Source organism: Schistocerca piceifrons, chromosome 2 (genome assembly GCF_021461385.2).
Source record: "Schistocerca piceifrons isolate TAMUIC-IGC-003096 chromosome 2, iqSchPice1.1, whole genome shotgun sequence".
Lineage (NCBI taxonomy): Eukaryota > Metazoa > Arthropoda > Insecta > Orthoptera > Acrididae > Schistocerca > Schistocerca piceifrons.
Genome location: NC_060139.1, coordinates 653,955,275 through 653,976,298, shown reverse-complemented (window position 1 = coordinate 653,976,298; position 21,024 = coordinate 653,955,275). Strand labels below are relative to the sequence as shown.

Sequence of the window (21,024 nt, the reverse complement as noted above, 5' to 3'; positions counted from 1 at the left end):
ACACAGCCCCTTTACAAAGTGTAGTATCATGCGATAAATCGTTGTCGTTTGAAGTGGAAATGTTGCAGTTGTCAGGCCTATCTAGATGAATTCTTCAGCTATCTGGACTAGCCTAACACAGCATCAGCATATCCGCTACAACTGTAAACTGCACGGTACTCCTCCATATCAATGGGCTGCGCCATTTTCATTTGGCTACTGTACGAACGTGGCTAGTTAGTGTGGGGAGGGGATCTCAGTGTGTATAGTCATGTATATGAGTCAAACAAAAATTAATTGTGTTGATTTACAGTTCTACGTTGATAATAAAGCTTTGTCTACCCCTCATGAAAGATGAATATTACTCCAAACTAACTATTTCTTCCAGAGATAACGTCAGTTCCTTCCACAGATAACGTCGATGAAAATGTACCATGTACGACCTCCTCTGTTATACTACAGTGCTTGTTTGTAAGGGAATGTTTAGTATTAAGTTCTAGCTTAGTGGAGTTGGAAAATGTTTTCATTTGCTTGAAACACATTGAATACTATTTCCGTGTTTTGGGGCAAACTGATATGGCACACAGGTAATTTTCTACTTCATAGGAGAAACGTTCAGTGGGTTTGGACAATCCTGTATTGAACCACAACACAGTTTATCGGGCCTTGTGGACAGTACGTTTTTCTGAAACAGAAAAGAGCCGTCTCCAAAATTTTGTCACAGTGTCTACTGTATAATGTTGCCTAAAATGTTTTAATTAACAAAAGTGTTTATTATTCTGCTGACCAAAACCAATAACCCCACTCAAAACCAGGAGAAAATAGCCAGACAGTTGCACAGTTTCCATTAAATTTCGCTTTCGCCACAACACATTTGGATAAACACCTTTCGTCAATATAAACACGTCAAACTGAGTCACACATCATTAATAAATAACTGGCATTCCACAAACAATCCTTTCATGGCTCTACGAACAGTGTTGTTTGTTTTACTAATAGTGACATCACGTCCTTGTTCTTGATATTAGCGTGAATACAGCTGTGAAAATTCTGTTACGTAAGTGTTTGCATGAATGTGCCTGAAAAAAAAAGAGAAATTTTTCTGTGGCCTGCTGAACTGAAAACAAAAATACAGCTTGTAAATATTCAGGATGGAGTTCCTTCAAATTATTTACTTTCTATCCTGATATATTATTAAAAGAGATTTTTAAGTGCCTGGATCAACATTGTTCTTCTCCATACACTACATATTTTCTTGTAGTCCAGCAAGTTTCTGGTTTCTCCCGATTTCTGTAATTGCCACAGTCATTGTTTATTTAATGCCTGCCCCACTATCCTCAGGTCTGATGCACAAGACATTTCTCTAGTCCTTGACATGAACAATGAATATTTTAGGCACCTGAAGACAATTCCCGAGAACCTGTCTGAAAATCAGGTGGGCAACAGTGCTGGATGTCAGTGACAGTAACAATACAAACATGAAGTACTGTCACATTCAGAGGAGTGGTCTGTTCACTCTTGTTGGGCAAACGTGCTTTATATATCTGTGGAGGGCAGTGCCGTTTGGAACCTGAACTTAATCTGCTTCAATTTGAAATTAAACAATGGAAAGTCCAGGTTGGAATATCAACAATTATGAAAAAGATAGATTGCTGCTCACTATAAGACAAGACGTTGAGTTGCGGACGGCTCGATAAAAAGGCTGTTACTGGATTTCAGCCAAAGCCTTCTTCAGAAAAGAAAGGAAAGCACACGCACATTCACACAAGAAGGCAAACTCGCGCGCGCGCGCGAGCGCTATCTCCAGCCACTCTGGTCGGAATGCTTGGCAGTGTGTAACAGTCTTTTTTCATTTTGCCTGTCTGTCACTCAGCGTGTCATCTTTATGGTGAGTAGCAATCTACCTTTCCGTGATTATTTATTTCAAAATCATTTATTTTACCAATTTTATTCTTCAGGTATGATAAACAAGTTAATTTTTTGCAAGAAAGATTGGGTATAAAAATTCAACAGATTTATCGTACTTCGGGACAGTGTCCCCATTTTGAGCTCTACCTGCTTAAAAACACAATATAAAAAATTAAAATCTGTACACATAATTCTGATTGATGGCTGTCTAAAACGACCTTTTCCTTTTCCAGTCTCCTGATAACCAACTGTAACTTACATGCTGTGGTTTCAACTGGACAAATACAACAAACTTGCACTATTACCGGAAATACGGAAGCGTCCGATCCCGCCCGTCTGCTTTGACTCATGACGTCACAAATATGGTGGAAACGACCATAAATCACGATTCCAATATGGCGCATATAAAGTCGATACGTACACATTATGAGGACGAAAATACATCGAAAAACACACACACTTTCCACAAAAAGCCTAATGACACTAACGGGACAAGCGCGGGAAATGGTTTTTTTTTGGGTGGGGGCAAACTAAATATGAACAAATTTAGACACCCACCCCCATACAAAACCACACTAAACGACGAAAAAAAACCGACGTCACAAAACTCCCCAAATACAACTAAACACAATATAGTCTGGAATCGGACACTTCCCTTGACCTATATAGCTCAACAGCAGCTCCCGATCCGATAAATTACGATCAAACACTTCCCTTGGCCTATATAACTTAAAAACATCTCCCGATACCAATATCAACATACACAGCCATACATTGGGATCGAACACTTCCCTTGACCTACGCACTGTTAATTTTATCCGTCATATCCATTCCTGAACAAAAAGAACAACCGATTAATATTACTAAAATTACCACACGATGTACAGCGAACAACACTAAATTAACCTTCGCACAAAATCGTTAACTCACTGAAACGAATTCTACTACAAACACAGCCGACACTCGAACAATTCTGGATAATGAGCAAAAGCAAACTGAGCCCATTACACCACACAAACGAAAACCCCGAACATACTACCAGAGAGCACAACACGACGACATCTACAAACACGCCACACTCACAAACCAAACTCCGCGCCGTCATGACGTCACACACGACAACACCCTTACGTCACGGGTCAAAGCCGACGCGTGGGATCGGACGCTACTGTCGACCCGTATTATCTATGAACGATGAACTGGAGTGAGATGGTGCATTGGTTACGATACAAGTTTCCACTAGATTACCTTGATTTACATTTTATGTTGCATCTCTAGACCTTAAGGGTAGTGCTTGGATGGTGTGTTAACCTAGTTCCTTAGCCAACACTTGTCTCCTTGAAGTAGTGCTCTGTTACAAATGTGCTCGTTGTTGAAAATTTGTTGATTTTTTTCCCTTCCTAAACATATAAGAAAATTTTATTTCCTTATATTGACTGCTGAGGAAAAGAGATGGAGAGGTACAATTTTCAATCACCAACTTGTGGAAACATCCTGAATTTATTCGCTAATTTCTCTCCATCTTGCTTCTGTAGAGGTAATAGTGATCTGATAGGCTCAAAGTGCTATGTAATTTTGCCACTTGTACAAGAATGGAATGTATCGGCTCAATAATAGAAAGTGCACACTAAATGGAGTGCACACAGCACATCTTATCAGTAGATATTCATCTTTCTTCATGGGTGAACTTTGACATGGAAGATGGCGACAGAAGCGGTAAAACGAGATAAATGTGGTGGATTGACTGCATCAAAATAGAAATGAGAACAAAGCAAACTTCTTAGAATCACTAGACCGTGGAAGCACTCTGTGCAATTTACAATTTCTATTTCACCATTGCTACTGTTGTCTACAAGAACTGTTCTACAAAATCCAATCATGAGTCCACTACCCTTCGCTCTATGTGTAAATGATTCTTTATTTGGAAGAGAACTGGGGATTATACTTTTGTCAAAATAAGTAAAGAAAGATCAACAGAGGTAATGAGAAATGGTGTTTTTGCAAAACTCATTAGCAGCTGTAGTATGGAAGCATGGGGTAGAAAATTCTACTTGTTTGTGGTACATATTGATTGGAAATAAAGTTGATGCTACATACTGTACAGCTGCTAAAATGATTAGATTTGGTCTCTTTTATCTTAAGGTTAAACTGCTGACTTTTGTTGGAAAGGTTAGTTAACATATTTCAAACATTGTCATTCGATGATTACCTACACGAAAATATTGTGGTAAACATTATTCATGGTGTGGGTTCCTGTAGTCATGTCCTAGTTCATGAACCACGGGCAACGTATGAGTGGCCAAGTAAGTGGTCCCGACAGTCGGGATACCAGTTACTTTGGAATAAGGCTGGGCATCTCGGACATATTCTGAGTCGTGGTCACCTTTGTGCTCATACGGCAAAGACTACCAAATCCACCGGTTAGTCCCTCAGCCGTTAGGGGTAAAACCCAATGGGACTCGGGGCAAGTAAGGCTAGCAACCTGCTTCCCTGGTACTTTAAATATGATGCTGGCAACAATCAGAGCAAAATGCCTCGGACCTTTGGAGGTGACGGAGTCCCACCTCTAACTGACACCAGGGACTCCTAAGATACGACTTGGCAAACAAATGGTAATGAGATGGGGAGCTATTAATATCAATGGGGGCTACTCTGGGAAGAAGGTAGAACTGGCAGAGGCTGCAAGTAAGATGGGGCTGGACGTTTTAGCTGTTAGTGACATTCGGGTAAGGGGTGGGAAAGAAGAGGTAGTGGGAGAATACAAGGTCTACCTGTCAGGAGTCAAAGCAGGGATAGCACAATGGGGTGTAGGGCTTTACATCAGGAAAGAAATGGAACCCAGCGTAGTTGCAATAAGGTATGTAAACGAACGACTGATGTGGATAGATTTGACAGTGTCTAGCAAGAAAATTAGGATTGTGTCAGTATATTCGCATTTTGAAGGGACCGATCAAGATAAGATGGATAGTTTTTATGAGGCACTCAGTGATGTAGTTGTTAGAGTAAAGGACAAGGACAAGGACAGTGTTCTCCTCATGGGTGATTTTAACGCCAGGATTGGAAATTGAACAGAAGGGTATGAAAAGGTTATGGGTAAATTTGGAGAGGATATGGAGGCCAACAGGAAGGGGAAACAACTCTTGGATTTCTGTGCCAGTATGGGCTTAGTAATCACAAACTCCTTTTTTAAACATAAGAAGATTCACCGGTATACTTGGGAAGGCAGGGGAACCAGATCTGTCATTGACTATATAATAACAGATCAGGAATTCAGGAAGGCTGTGAGGGACACACGTGTATTCAGGGGATTCTTTGATGACACTGATCATTATTTAATCTGCAGTGAAATTGGGATTGTGAGGCCGAAAGTGCAGGAGGTCAGGTCCATATGTAGGAGGATAAGAGTGGAGAAACTTCAGGATAAGGAAATCAGGCACAAGTACATAACAGCGATCTCAGAAAGGTACCAGTTAGTTGAATGTAGTCAATTACAGTCATTGGAAAAGGAATGGACAAGGTACAGGGACACAGTACTAGAAGTGGCTAAAGAATGTCTTGGAACAGTAGTGTGTAAAAGTAGGATGAAGCAAACAGCTTGTTGGAATGATACAGTCAAGGCAGCCTGTAAAAGGAAAAAGAAGGCGTATCAAAAATGGCTACATACCAGAACCCAGGTAGACAGAGAAAGTTATGTTGAAGGAAGAAACAAAGCCAAACAGATAATTGCAGCATCCAAGAAGAAATTGTGGGAAGACTTTGGAAACAGGTTGGAGACTATGGGTCAAGCTGCTGGAAAACCATTCTGGAGTGTAATTAGCAGTCTTTGAAAGGGAGGTAAGAAGGAAATGACAAGTATTTTGGACAGGTCAGGAAAACTGCTGGTGAATCCTGTGGATGCCTTGGGCAGATGGAGGGAATATTTTGAAGAGTTGCTCAATGTAGGTGAAAATGCGATCAGTAATGTTTCAGATTTCGAGGTAGAATGGGATAGGAATGATGATGGAAATAGGATCACATTTGAGGAAGTGGAAAAAATGATCAATAGATTGCAGTGCAATAAAGCGGCTGGGGTGGATGAAATTAAGTCGGAACTCATCAAATACAGTCGAATGTCAGGTCTTAAATGGCTACACAGGATAATTGAAATGGCCTGGGAGTCGGGACAGGTTCCATCAGACTGGACAAAAGCAGTAATCACACCAATCTTTAAACATGGAAAGAGAAAAGATTGTAACAACTACAGAGGTATCTCTTTAATCAGTGTTGTGGGTAAAATCTTCTCAGGTATTGTTGAAAGGAAAGTGCGAGTATTAGTTGAGGACCAATTGGATGAAAATCAGTGTGGGTTTAGGCCTCTTAGAGGTTGTCAGGACCAGATCTTTAGCTTACGGCAAATAATGGAGAAGTGTTATGAGTGGAACAGGGAATTGTATCTATGCTTTATAGATCTAGAAAAGGCATATGACCGGGTTCCTAGGAGGAAGTTATTGTCTGTTCTATGAGATTATGGAATAGGAGGCAAACTTTTGCAAGCAATTAAAAAGATCTTTACATGGACAGTCAGGCAGCAGTTAGAGTTGACGGTAAATTGAGTTCATGGTTCAGAGTAGTTTCAGGGGTAAGACAAGGCTGCAACCTGTCTCCACTGTTGTTCATATTATTTATGGATCATATGTTGAAAACAATAGACTGGCTGGGTGAGATTAAGATATGTGAACACAAAATAAGCAGTCTTGCATATGCGGATGACTTAGTTGTGATGGCAGATTCGATTGAAAGTTTGCAAAGTAATATTTCAGAGCTAGATCAGAAATGTAAGGACTATGGTATGAAGATTAGCATTTCCAAAACGAAAGTAATGTCAGTGAGAAAGAAATATAAACGGATTGAGTGCCAAATAGGAGGAACAAAGTTAGAACAGGCGGACGGTTTCAAGTACTTAGGATGCATATTCTCACAGGATGGCAACATAGTGAAAGAACTGGAAGCGAGGTGTAGCAAAGCTAATGCAGTGAGCGCTCAGCTACGGTCTACTCTCCTTCTGCAAGAAGGAAGTCAGTACCAAGACTAAGTTATCTGTGCACCGTTCAATCTTTCGACCAACTTTGTTGTATGGGAGTGAAAGCTGGGTGGATTCAGGTTACCTTATCAACAAGGTTGAGGTTACGGATATGAAAGTAGCTAGGATGATTGCAGGTACTAGTAGATGGGAACAATGGCAGGAGGGTGACCACAATGAGGAAATCAAAGAAAAACTGGGAATGAACTCTATAGATGTAGCAGTCAGGGCAAACAGGCTTAGATGGTGGGGTCATGTTACACGCATGGGAGAAGCAAGGTTACCCAAGAGACTCATGGATTCAGCAGTAGAGGGTAGGAGGAGTCGGGGCAGACCGAGGAGAAGGTACCTGGATTCGGTTAAGAATGATTTTGAAGTAATAGGTTTAACATCAGAAGAGGCACCAATGTTAGCACTGAATAGGGGATCATGGAGGAACTGTATAAGGGGGGCTATGCTCCAGACTGAACGCTGAAAGGCATAATCAGTCTTAAATGATGATGATGATGATGATGACATTATTCATTGCACTAAGTGAGGTAATCAGAATTACACTGAAGTGACAAGAGTCGTGGGAAACTCCTAATATCATGCTGGACCTCCTTTTGCCCGCCATAGTGCAGCAAGTCGATGTACTGTGGATTCAACAACTGGTTGGAAGTCCCCTGCAGAAATGTTGAGCCATGCTGCCTCTATAGCTGTCCATAATTGCGAAAGTGATGCTGGTTCAGGATTTTGTTCACAAAGAGACCTCTCAATTATGTCCCATAAATATTCAATTGGATTCATGTTTGGCAATCTGGGTGGACAAATCATTCACTGAAATTGTACAGAATGTTCTGACACAGTGCATTATCATCCATAAACATTCAATCATTGTTTGGGACCATGAAGTCCATGAATGCATGTAATCAAATATAACCATTTCCAGTCAATTATAGGTACACTTGGACCACTTGTTGAAAACTTGGGTCAACAGCTTCATGAGTTTTGTGCCACACTCAAACCCTACCATCAGCTCTTCCCAACTGAAATTGGGACTCATCTGACGAGGCCACAGTTTTACAGTCATCTATGGTCTAACTGATGTGATCATCTACATCTACATCCATACTCCGCAAGCCTCCTGGCGGTGTGTGGCGGAGGGAACTTTGAGTACCTCTATCGGTTCTTCCTTCTATTCCAGTCTTGTATTGTTCATGGAAAGAAAGATTGTCGGTATGCCTCTGTGTGGGCTCTAATCTCTCTGATCTTATCCTCATGGTCTCTTCACGAGATATACGTAGGAGGGAGCAATATACTGCTTGACTCCTCAGTGAAGGTGTGTTCTCGAAACTTCAACAAAAGCCCATGCCGAGCTACTGGAGTTTATCTATCATCTCTGTAATGCTTTCGCGATTACTAAATGATACTGTAACGAAGCGCGCTGCTCTCCGTTGGATCTTCTCTACTTCTTCTATCAACCCTATTTGGTACGGATCCCACAGTGGTGAGCAATATTCAAGCAGTGGGCGAATAAGTGTACTGTAACGTACTTCCTTTGTTTTCAGATTGCATTTCCTTAGGATTCTTCCAGTGAATCTCAGTCTGGCATCTGCTTTACCGACAATCAACTTTATATGATCATTCCATTGTAAATCACTCCTAATGCCTACTCCCAGATAATTTACAGACTTAACTGCATCCAGTTGCTGACCTGCTACATTGTAGCTAAATGATAAAGGATCTTTCTTTGTATGTATTCGCAGCACATTACACTTGACTACATTGAGATTCAATTGCCCTTCCCTGCACCATGTGTCAATTCGTTTCAGATCCTCCTGCATTTCAGTACAATTTTCCATTGTTACAACCTCTTGATATACTACATCATCCGCAAAAAGCCTCAGTGAACTTCCGACGTTATCCACAAGGTCATTTACATATATTGTGAATAGCAACGGTTCTATGACACTCCCCTGTGGCACACCTGAAATCACTCTTACTTTGGAAGACTTCTCTCAATTGAGAATGACATCCTGCATTCTGATATCTAGGAACTCTTCAATCCAATCACACAATTGGTCTGATAGTCCATATGATCTTACTTTGTTCATTAAACGACTGTGGGGAACTGTACCGAACACCTTGCAGAAGAAAAGAAATACGGCATCTACCTGGGAACCCGTGTCTATGGCCCTCTGAGTCTCGTGAACGAATAGTGCGAGCTGGGTTTCACACGATCGTCTTTTTCGAAACCCATGCTGATTCCTTCAGAGTAGATTTCTAGTCTCCAGAAAAACCATTATACTCGAACATAATACGTGTTCCAAAATTCTACAACTGATCGACGTTAGAGATACACGTCTCCAGGAGAGGCACTGCAGGTACTATTGTGCTATTACCAAAGGCACTTGCTTCGGTTGTATGCTGGCATAGCCCAATAATGCCAAATTTTTCTACTCTGCCCTAACAGATACATTCGTTGTACATTTGACTTTAATATCCGTGATTATTTAATGCAGTGTTGCTTGTCTGTTAGCATAGACAACTGTGCAAACACCACTGTTCTCAATCACTAAGTGAAAGCTGTCAGCCACTGCATTGCCCATGGTGAGAGCTAATGCCTGAAAATTTATATTGGTGGCACACTCTTGACACTGTGGATTTTGGAATATTGAATTCCCCAACGATTTCCAAAATTGAGTGTCCTGTGCCTCTAACTCCAACTACCATTCTGTGTTCAAAGTCTGTTAATTTCCTTCATGTGGCCATAATCATGTCAAAAATCACTTCTTGTGAGTCATCTGAGTGCGAATGACAGCTACAACCTTGCACTGCCCTTTTGTATCATGCGTAGGTGCCAATACCGCCACCTGTGTATGTGCATATTGCTATGTAGCCTCACAGTTCCTTTATAGTCTTCTATTTTAATTTATTTATGCCCATATTTAGTAACTTGACTATTCAGCCACTACATTTGTACAAAATGGGGAACATTTTTTTAAAGAAATGCCGAAATTAATAACAATTGTAAATGGAAATTAACTATCATATGCCATCATTTACAAATTTCAGATTAACACTATTTTAAACAAGTATAAAAAAATTTCCTTACAACAAGAATAAGATGATAACCATCTCCAACATTTTCTGAACTCTGTCAATCACAATGGACTCAACTTTCATAATTGTAACAATATTCATGAAAATAATACGAGAAGGAGAAAAATGATGTGCACTGTCCTCTCATTGACTCAGAATATTCGGGATAATACTTTGAAAATCTACCTACAAAAATAAAATTTATGACAGAATAAATATATTTAAATCTGGGTTTCTTCTTGACCATTCCATCTGTACTGTATACCAACTCACCATTGCTCAGGCAATATTGAAGTTTCTGTTGATAACATTTTGTACTCATTGTTAAATACTCTCTACCATGAAATCACAAAAAAGTTAAGGGCTAATGATTTACATTAACTTTGCATACATATTAATCACTACAGTAAAATTGTTATAGTAGTATGCTTAAAAAAATAATGTATGCTTGATTTTACTTCTGCAGGACTTGATTATAATTCGTGATGGTTTCAACATTCTCCTGCCTAAATTGGCTAACTGCATTGATAAACTGTCCAAGTTTGCAGCTGCATACAAGGATATGCCTACACTTGGATTTACACACATGCAGTGAGTATCAAGTCACGATAACACTGTACAGTTCTGTAGTGTTACATAGCTCAATGGTGCCTTGAAATGAATGCTTGTTTATTAAGAAATATCCTTTTTACCCTGTAATCTCCATTATTATATGTATTTTTAAATCATCTATGAAACTGTCTTGTTTAATTGTTGTAAGAAAATAAATAACTTTTTCCAGATGAAATCATTATGAGATTGTACAAGGGGTAGGTTCTAAAGGTTTATCTTACAAAACTAGAAAATAAATATTGGTTTGTAATGAAGATGCACATTTTTATATCAGTTAGTGTACATTCTGTGATTGCTACTTTGTGTAGTTGATAAAGGTGTATTTTCCTATTTTCCTACAGATAAATTTTTTTAAACCTGTGGAGCTCTTTGACTATGAATGGATGAATGACTGTTTGAAAGAATATGCCAGTAAATTGGCTAATTTTACTCACATTTCTCTTCATTTTCAATGATAATGTGTCAACAAAAACATTTGCGTACACTTTTGGTGTGATTGCACAACTACTTCTTAATAGGCTCTCTCTCTCTCTCTCTCTCTCTCTCTCTCTCTCTCTCTCTCTCTCTCTCTCTCTCTCTCTCTCTCTCTTTTTTGACGTATGCAATGTTCCAATAATTTTTTTCTTTTATTATTTGTAATTGGGTGGCTTCAGTAATTACAACAGAATGTTTATTGCTGAATATTGTTGTTATGCGATACTGTAGTGAGTTTCAGCTTTCACATCTATTCATTGAATGGCTACTAGTTAGCAAGTGATTGAAAAACTCATAAATTCTTGAAATCTTCATCTCCTGAGTCCAGGAATGATTTTGTTTCACATGCATACACACCATTGAGTACAAAAATACAAATATTTTGGGTATAGCAGAGTACTTGTTATTTTTGTGAAGCAAGATTTTTCGCAGCCTTTTTTTGTGCTTCAAGTTCATAGTGTGTGACACTCTGCGCTGATGTCTTGAAATTTTATACAGAATATAGGAAACAAATCTTTACTGCACTGAAAATTTTCGTTTTTATCACTGGGCAAAAACTGACCATCATTAGTTTTAACTTGTGCTTGCATTTAGTACTGGAGATATAAACTAATTTAAAAGATACAACATATTACACAAATTGAACAGCATTTGGGGGGGGGGGGGAGGAGTCATTGGAGTACTTATGACAAATGTTTTATATTAATTTTTTATTGTAAATTTGTACTGTCTTGCTAGGTCTTCTTGACCTCCTGGATAAATTTATTACTTAGATGGTTAATAACACTGTTTCCTTCACCCATTCATTTCTTTTGCCAAATGAAGAATTGTCAGTTTCAGACAAAGATTTTGCTGTATTCTGTTCTTGTTTATTGTATGCATATAAATAATGGAAGGCTGCTGTTAAATTATTTTCTTTAATAATAATAATTTTGGTAGACCTGCACAGTTAACAACTGTGGGGAAGCGAGCTTGCCTCTGGCTGCAAGACCTGCTAATGGATGAACGAGCTCTTTGCCGAGCCAGAGATGACCTTCGCTTTCGTGGAGTCAAAGGCACAACTGGTACACAGGCTTCCTTCTTGCAGCTGTTCAATGGTACGTTATTCCATAGAAAATGATTTTTTTTCTGATCTCTTTCTTCATTGTGAGAATGCTCCTCTCCCACCCATCTGTCCTATCCTCTCCCCTTCTCTCAAGAGTTCTTTTCCGTTCCTTCATTTCTCCTAGGTTTGCTGTTTATAAGGGCTTTGTCAGTACTTTTTTAATTTGGTAATTGCATGTTTGCTTCTTCAACAACACAGGTTTTGTTGGACACCAAATAAGTACAAATAAATGACAGAAAATAACAGAGCCTAACTCTTCTTGAACCAAACAGAGAACAAAGGCTCCTGACAATTTAAGTACTCTACACAATGCCACACACATAATACAATGCAACTGATAATTTAAAAGAAACAACAGGCTGGTTTTTAACATTAAGTTTTATGTTGCAGTTGGTAAATTCTTTTACATCATGGAGTGGGTTGCCTACTAACCAGTCATACTTTCTATGTTTGAATGCTTGATCTGGTAAATCGTTTACAGTTCGTGGAAGCTTATTAAATAATTTGTGCCCTATGAGTTCATAGCTGTTAAGTGATTTTGAGTGAATGTTGTATGAAGTATAAATACATGTATTGCTTCTTGTGTTGTAGCAATATATATTTTCTCTGTAATGTGCTTCCGCTAACTTATTATTTGTATAAATTAAAACAGTGTGTCTGTGTATGTGTGTGTGTTTGTAAAGTTTATTACTGTCAAGATTTCTTTTATTCACAAAACAAAGGTTTACAGTGTACCTTATCTGAAGAACCTAACATCTTTCTTCTGCAGTAATAAGATGTCATGCACACCATTAGAGTGCCCCTGTAAGATAATACCAAATGGTACTACGCTTTGCAAAAATGAAAAATATGATGTTATGACACAAGTTTTAAGCCTACTAAAATCATTACTAGTGTGTAGAACAGTGATATCATCAGCATATAGAATTGTACTGGATTTGATAAATGATGGCTGGTTGTTAATCATATGAGGAACAAGAAAGGGCCAAGAAAAGATCCCTGTGGAACACCTACCTTAACTTATTCTGTACTGGACATTTTTTTTTCGCAACTCAGACAAATTTTTTAAATTGATTTAAGCAAAGCCTTTGTCCTTAAACATTCCAAGAACATATTTGACTTTAGATGCTATAGTAGTAATTGCTGACAAATTTTTCCTAGAGCCATATTGAGATCCACTAATTATTGCTAGAGTTTTAAAGTAGTCATATAACTGTTGGTAAACAGTACATTCAAATACTTTAGAGAAAGATGGAACTATGGAACTTTGCCTGTAACTTGTGGGTGAGCCTGTATCTCCCTTTTTGTATACTGGAATTACCCTAGACTGTTTAAGTTCACCAGAAAAATATCCCTCAGATATACACTTGTTTATACAATATGTTAAGTGATACACAATACTTTCTTTAACATGTGACAAGATATGTTGTATACATCTGCATTGTCTGCTGATTTCAACTGTTTCACTATTCTTAGAATGAAATGAGATGAGACCTTGGAGAAGTTAAATATACTTGTATTTGTTGTAGATGATTTACAAAAAGTTTTTAAAAATAATTCTAATGAGCTGATATTAAGTTTGAGTGTAGTATTTCCTATTTCTTCAATTGATTTAATAAAAAATCATTGTATTGTTGGGAACTGATATTATTTTTTTTTGTTTCTTGCATATTTGGCAACACTATTTATTAGTTTCCATGCAGCTATGCACTTACTGGTGGAATTCTCAATACTGCTGCAATTGTGTGCTTTTCTGGCTTCCACATTGGCTTTTTTATACTCTTTCCTACATGCAATATAGGCTACTCTGGCATAGTCAGTCTTCAGACTATTAAATATTTTGTGCAAGAACATAACTTAAGTTTTCATATTTGTCAGCTGTCTGTCATACCATGGATTTTTTTTCTTTGAGATTTTGGTGTTGAAGCCTTTGTCAATTGAATTGCATATCTTTATGGGAATGATGTCATCTGATTGTAACAAAAATGCTTTAAAAACTGATCAGATGTTGTTTTTCCTGACAGATCAGTATGTAAAAGGTATTGTGTGTCACCATAACATTGGCCAGAAGAGTCTCTCTCTACAAGAGCTCTACAAAGCCCGATAATTTTTTCATCAGTGACAAGTCTGACGATGACAGCTTTTGGGACAGGCCAAATTATATTACTTTTTGCAAGAGGGAACCATTTTATAAAATTTAAAGATACAAAATTATGTTCAGAAAACAGAAACACTGTCACATCACATGATACTTCAGTACTTTTAAAAGTGACAAAAATATTGTCAAGGCATGCCGATCCCTTGTGGACGCATTATTGATAGAATGAAAATTGAACTGTATTAGTACATTTTTCAGTCTGTGACACAAAGTTTATACACTGTTGTCTCAAAATCAGCATTCAGATCTCAACCTATTAATATGTTCTAAAGTTCTAGTCTCTCTAAATACATCTAACAGCATATCTAATTTTTCTAAAAATATGTTGATGATACCCTTATGTGATCTGTTCAAGGATATTATTACTAATTTAATTAGTGTTTGAGAACACAGTACCTTTTTTCAGATTGAGAAGTACACTAATACAGACTGCACTCTCAGAGCATGCACTCACTGTTGGTACACACACAGTAGCCACCTATATGCAGACTGCACCTCATTCATGAACAAGCAAACATTCCTGACTGATTGGGAATAGCAGAGTTCAGTATCGCAAAGTCATTGTAAATATGAAAACATGACCATTGAAGAACAGTCCAAAGAACTGACATGGAATGGCTCACTCTTGTCTATGCTGTTTCTCTGTCAATCTGGGTCCAATTGGCAGCTGGATAATACATTCTCACTTGTCTATGCTGTTTCTTGGTCAACCTGGAGCCTACTGGCAGCTGTATAATACATTCTTCTGGTGGGTAGTTGGTAATGATAGTGTAGCATGATTCTCAACCAGTAGCAGTGAGTGAGAGATGACTTTCTTGGGTTGGTTTGAATCTTTCTCCAGAAATGAGTACTAGTTTTGAGAGCTGGATCATCAGTAAGAACTAACTGAAATTCCATTTATTGAGCTCATAAAAAAGTACAGATATATCTGAACTACCTGTCTCAGCAGTGTGTGCTCCTATTTATACACACATAGAATTTTCTAACAGATTACAGTAGGTTCAATCCCACGTCCGGCCATCCTGATTTAGGTTTTCCGTGATTTCCCTAAATCACTCCAGGCAAATGCCGGGATGGTTCCCCTGAAAGGGCACGGCCGACTTCCTTCCCCATCCTTCCCTAATCCAATGAGACCAATGACCACGCTGTCTGGTCTCCTTCCCCAAACCAACCAGATTACAGTAGTACAGACATAAGGAAGTCCAAGAGCATTCTGGAGATCACAAATGTTAAATGATAAATAACTGCAGGAGGCAAGAAGCGGACTTGTGACCCATATGTCACCAGGCAGTGGCCATTATTGTCAAATATTAACAGTAAAAGATGATGACCATTTTTGAGTTATATAAAAAATAAAAATAATGCACAATTGAATGATAACAGCCGGCCGAAGTGGCCGTGCGGTTAAAGGCGCTGCAGTCTGGAACCGCGTGATCGCTATGGTCGCAGGTTCGAATCCTGCCTCGGGCATGGATGTTTGTGATGTCCTTAGGTTAGTTCGGTTTAACTAGTTCTAAGTTCTAGGGGACTAATGACCTCAGCAGTTGAGTCACATAGTGCTCAGAGCCATTTGAACAATTGAATGATAACCAATTCTGTGATCATAATGTTTAGTAAGAATATAAGGGAAACTGTGGGAAGAGATTAACAAATGTCTGCAGTAGTATGGGCTGGATACTGAAATAATTTGTTGTATAGTGAATGATTACTCCCTCCCTGTGGTAAGAAATAGTGCAGCTGCTAATAAACAAATAGAAATGAGTTAAATTTACCCTGAGAAAACAACATGTTAAGTGCAGTGCACGTGTTGGAGGAATAGTGCCTAACAGCAGATTTTCATCATCATCATCATCATCATCATCATCATCATCCTCATCATCATTCATGACAGTGGCTTGATTGGCCTGTGTAAAAAAAATGGACTGTGAAAAAATTGGGACTTTGTACGGGCACTGATGATTGTGCAGTTGAGTACCCCGCCAACCAATCATCATCATCGTCATCATCATCATCATCATCATTAACAGCAGATTTTGATTTGGCTGCCTTTATTTTGGTTATGTTTATTCATTTATTCCTTGCTACTCTACATGTCCACTGATATGCAGATGCTGCAAAACAGTTTTTTTTAGTAGTTTTGATATCTTTAGTTGTTGATAAGTAGTGGTTTACTCATACAAATAACAACAACTAGTAATAAGTACACAAGGAAGGTAAGGTAAAGGTAAAGATCTGAATCCTGGATCTAAGGAGCCAAACAGACCTGGCTGATCAACATTTCATTCTCTGCCATTGGCATCATTGGATGTGGTATGGGGTGCTTGTGGTCAGAACACTACCCTCCCAGTTGTTGTCTGGTTTCTTGACCTTGGAACTGCTACTTATTGGTCAAGTAGGTCCTTAGTTGGCCTCATGAGGCTGAGTACACTCCATACCAGTTCTACCACCAAGGAAAACTCCCTGGTATTACCAGGAATCATAAGCGGGTCCACCACAAGACAGTCACAATGACCACTCAGCAACAGAGGTGGACTAGCAGCTATTTTTCCAAAGTTGCAACTTTGTTAGGAATCTAATTATGAGAAAGCTAAGCCGAGTGAGCATAAATACAAGGATGATTCAAACGAAAACCTTAAAAGTGCTATAATATTTCTAAGTGTAACAATGAACAACAAACTTACATGTCATTTTGTGATATAGTCTCCCTAATGTTGAGTGAATTATTTCATTGTTTTGGGAGTGCATAGATACCATGATGAAATAATTATTTTGGTCATTTGTGTGGTCAGTCATGCACTGTTGTTTTCACCTCTTTGTCATTTCTGAAATGCCTGCCTTCTATTGCTTTTTTCAGTGCACCAGACAGATGCAAGTCACTAGGATTGAGGTCTAGTGAATAAGGAGTATGTATCAGGCATTCAAATTTATGTTCCCAAATGGCCTCAACTATCTCACGGGCTGTATGAGGTCGGGTGTTGTCGTACTATAGCAATACTCCTGAAGTTAGAAGTCCTAATTGTTTACTCCTGATTGCAGAGCAGAATTGATTTTTCAGCATGTCTGAATAAAAACACTACTGCCACCTACCAACTCCAACACACAACTTTTCAAAATTTTTTTGAACTTTCATTTGAATCACCCTCATAGTTTATAGTAGCATATGAATAGTTAATTATTAGTGTAATTTTAAATTACTCATCATGAAATCAATTACATGCAAATGGTTAAAGAGAGATTAATAAATAAATAAAAAGAAACAAACCTGTGCTTATCCTTACTAATGTATACTTTGACTTGGTCCACATTCCTATAGGTTTTCCTTTCCTGTAGAGTGTAAAAAACATGGCAATTGAATGATTGAATAAATAAATGAACTTTATTTCGTAGCTGGTAATTTTGCATGACTACTAAACAATCTTACCCAAAATTTCAGGTGACAGCAGAAAGGTCAAAGAACTTGACAAACTAGTAACTGAGATGGCAGGATTCTCCAGATCATTCATAATTTGTGGTCAGACATACACAAGGAAGGTGGACACTGAGTGTGTAGCAACGCTGAGCAGCCTTGGTGCCTCTGTACATAAGGTGACTCATTGTAATAATATCTGTTCTTCTATGTGCTTTAAGTTTCTTGTTTGTTTGTTTGCTTGCTTGTTCTTATTCAGTTTGTAGAATGTTCCAATAAACCACTCTGTAAGAATATTCGTCAGTGCTGTGAATTCAAACAGTTTAGTTTTGTTATTGTGAAGCAGTCAGTTGGCACTGTGAAATACTTACCTCCCACAAAAAGTGTGGAATAAATATACATTCAGTTGACTGTAGGATTCTGGAATGTACTCATATAAGTACCTCTAGTATTATTATTAAATAATAATCTTTCCTGAAGTCGATAAGAGATGTATTGTGATTATTTTTTAAATAATATCACTTTTTAAAATATCTCTTTGCCTACATGATATACAGTACCCACAAACCCATTGTAAGTACTTGGCAAAAAAACAGTTTCTTTTTAAAATAAAATTATCCGTTATATGGTTGTCGTGGACTTTTTGATAGAGCTCCACAAGAAGAAACATGTACTTAAATTTAATTGATACTTGCATAATTTTGTTTTTTAGATTTGCACTGACATACGTTTGTTAGCAAATATGAAAGAACTGGAAGAGCCTTTTGAGCAGACACAAATTGGTTCAAGTGCTATGCCATACAAACGCAATCCGATGCGTAGTGAACGTAGTTGCTCCATAGCTCGCCACCTTATGTCACTGTGCAATAACACTCTCCAAACTGCTGCCACCCAGTGGATGGAGAGGACACTTGATGACTCGGCTAACAGGTAAAGTAAACTGAAAAGAATTCTTATGCAATCTACTGGTCAACCACTTTCTTAGTTTTATCTCTACATTTTTCAGCTGGGTTTTGCCTTGGTGTATCTAACAAAAAAATACTTTTTCAGTGATACCATTGTGAATTTTTTTTTAATACATTCATTACCTTGAGGGCATCTTAGGTTAGCAAGTGAAAGATTTTTAACTGTCAGGAATATGCATAATTCTGTAATGTGTGTGTGTGTGTGTGTGTGTGTGTGTGTGTGTGTGTGTGTGTGAGAGAGAGAGAGAGAGAGAGAGAGAGAGAGAGAGAGAGAGAGAGAGAGAGAGATGTGCACAAACAAAGAAACTTAAAACTTTTCCAGTTTCAGGATTGCATTTGTTATGGAAATAACAAGAGTTCACAGAATGTGAACATTCACCTATATGCAGTAATCCTGTAAGAAACCTACGGTATTGAATAGTAGGATGAAATTCTACTTTTTGTTGTGGTATTCAAATGATTAGTTAAATGATTGGAAACTTTTTTTGTCTGTGTAGCTTATTTCACTTATACATGAACAATTTCTGTTTTTGCAAAGTTTAATTTCAAATTATTGTTTTTTACCCATGCCTCCACGTCCCCAAGTGTCTGCACAATACAGTGGATTGCATATTAAGTCTTCATTGGTTTTACAGAAGACTATCTGCTTAGATGATGATATCTGACTCAACCTGGCATGGCATATCGTTGATGTAATACAGAAATAGCAGTGGCCCTAATGTTGAGCTTTGTGGGACACCTAATTGTATGTGTTTCCAGCCAGAAAGGAATTGGTTGCCAGTGTTATTAACAAGTACACTTTGTTTTCTGTTTGTCAAGATTTTCCTTGAAAACCATAGGTAGTCAGTTTTTGAAGAAGCCAGTCATGATTTACAGTGTTGAAGGGTTTGGTAGGATCGCAAAAGATGCCTGATACATACATTTTATTATTGAGACAAGTGCTAACTTTTGTGACCAATTCATTTATTGCATGGGGTGTGCTGGAGCCTTTCCTGAAACCATACTGATTGTATAAAATAATATTGTGGGATGAATTATAATTTTCTATCTGGTCACATGCAGCTCTCTCAAATATGTTTTGAAAAAAATTGGTAACAGTGACATAGGCTTATAGTTTCCCTTTTCATCTTGTTTGTCCCTTTTATGAATTGGCAGAACTTGAGCATATTTTAATTGATACTGATTGTACAAGGGGCGTTCAAAAAGAAATGAGCCGGAGGCATAATTACAGAAACCTGTACCTGTATGTTAGAAGTATTGACCCTGGTTGTTGAGACACTTGTCCCACTGTGACACAAGGTGGTGAATGGCTGTCTCATAAAATTCCAGGGGCTGCGATGTTAACCAGTTCTGCACATACGGCTGGACGTCATTGTCCGAGGTGAATTGTTTGCCCCTCAGAGCCTTTTGAAGGGGACTAAAAACGGCCCCCTTCTGATTCAGTTTCTGCAGCATGGGACAACAGTGTATGCCCAGCATTACTTGCAAACCTTGGGTCATTCTGCTCCATGACAATGCAAAGCATCATACGGCCAACATAGTCGTGACACTCTTGCAGAAATTCAAATGGAAGGTTCTGGGCCACCCACCGTCCATACAGTCTGGATCTCTCTTCCTGTGATTATGCTAGTTTTGGTCCCCTTAAAAAGGCTCTGAGGGGCAAACGATTCACCTCAGATGACGACTTCCAGCTGTACATGCGGAACTTGTTAATATCGCAGCCCCGGGAATTTTAAGAGACAGCCATTCACTGCCTTGTGTCACAGTGGGACAACTGTGTCAACAGCCAGGGTCAGTATTTCTAACATACAGGTACTGGTTTCTGTAATTATGCCTCCAGCTTGTTTCTTTTTAAAGCCCCTTATATTATTCTAATGGGAAGATCACCCCAACCCACTGAGTTTAAATGTTTTAGAGATATTATGATTTAGACATCAGATCTTGAAACATGTGAGAACTTAAAATCCGAGCAATTTCTCTCTGCCATACTGGGAACTGTACTTGGTGGTGAGGAGTAACCAATTTTGTTACAACTAATGAAGAAATTATTGAAGGATTCACAAATGCCACTGGAATCTGTTTCTGTCCTACCATTTATCATTAGTTTAGTGGGACATTTTTTTCTCATTTCACTGCTAGCCTCACTTCTTATAACAGACCAAATAGCTTTGGATTTTTTTTTGCTTTTGAAATGAATGTATTGTTTTCAGTACGATTTGCTAGTTTAACTAATTTGTTAAATGTTTTTTGAATGTGCTAACATATTTAAGAAAT

At 38.3% G+C, this 21,024-nt stretch overlaps 1 protein-coding gene across 1 annotated transcript in view; it reads left to right on the top strand.

Moving 5' to 3' along the window:
* Positions 1-21,024, top strand: part of LOC124775900 (adenylosuccinate lyase) — a 492,241-nt gene that overhangs the window by 455,146 nt on the left and 16,071 nt on the right. Inside the window, exons 3-6 of the mRNA XM_047250735.1 lie at positions 10,497-10,621; positions 12,056-12,213; positions 17,813-17,964; positions 18,498-18,715. Of these exons, the coding sequence (XP_047106691.1) occupies positions 10,497-10,621; positions 12,056-12,213; positions 17,813-17,964; positions 18,498-18,715 (653 nt within the window). The remainder of the gene's footprint in view (positions 1-10,496; positions 10,622-12,055; positions 12,214-17,812; positions 17,965-18,497; positions 18,716-21,024) is intronic.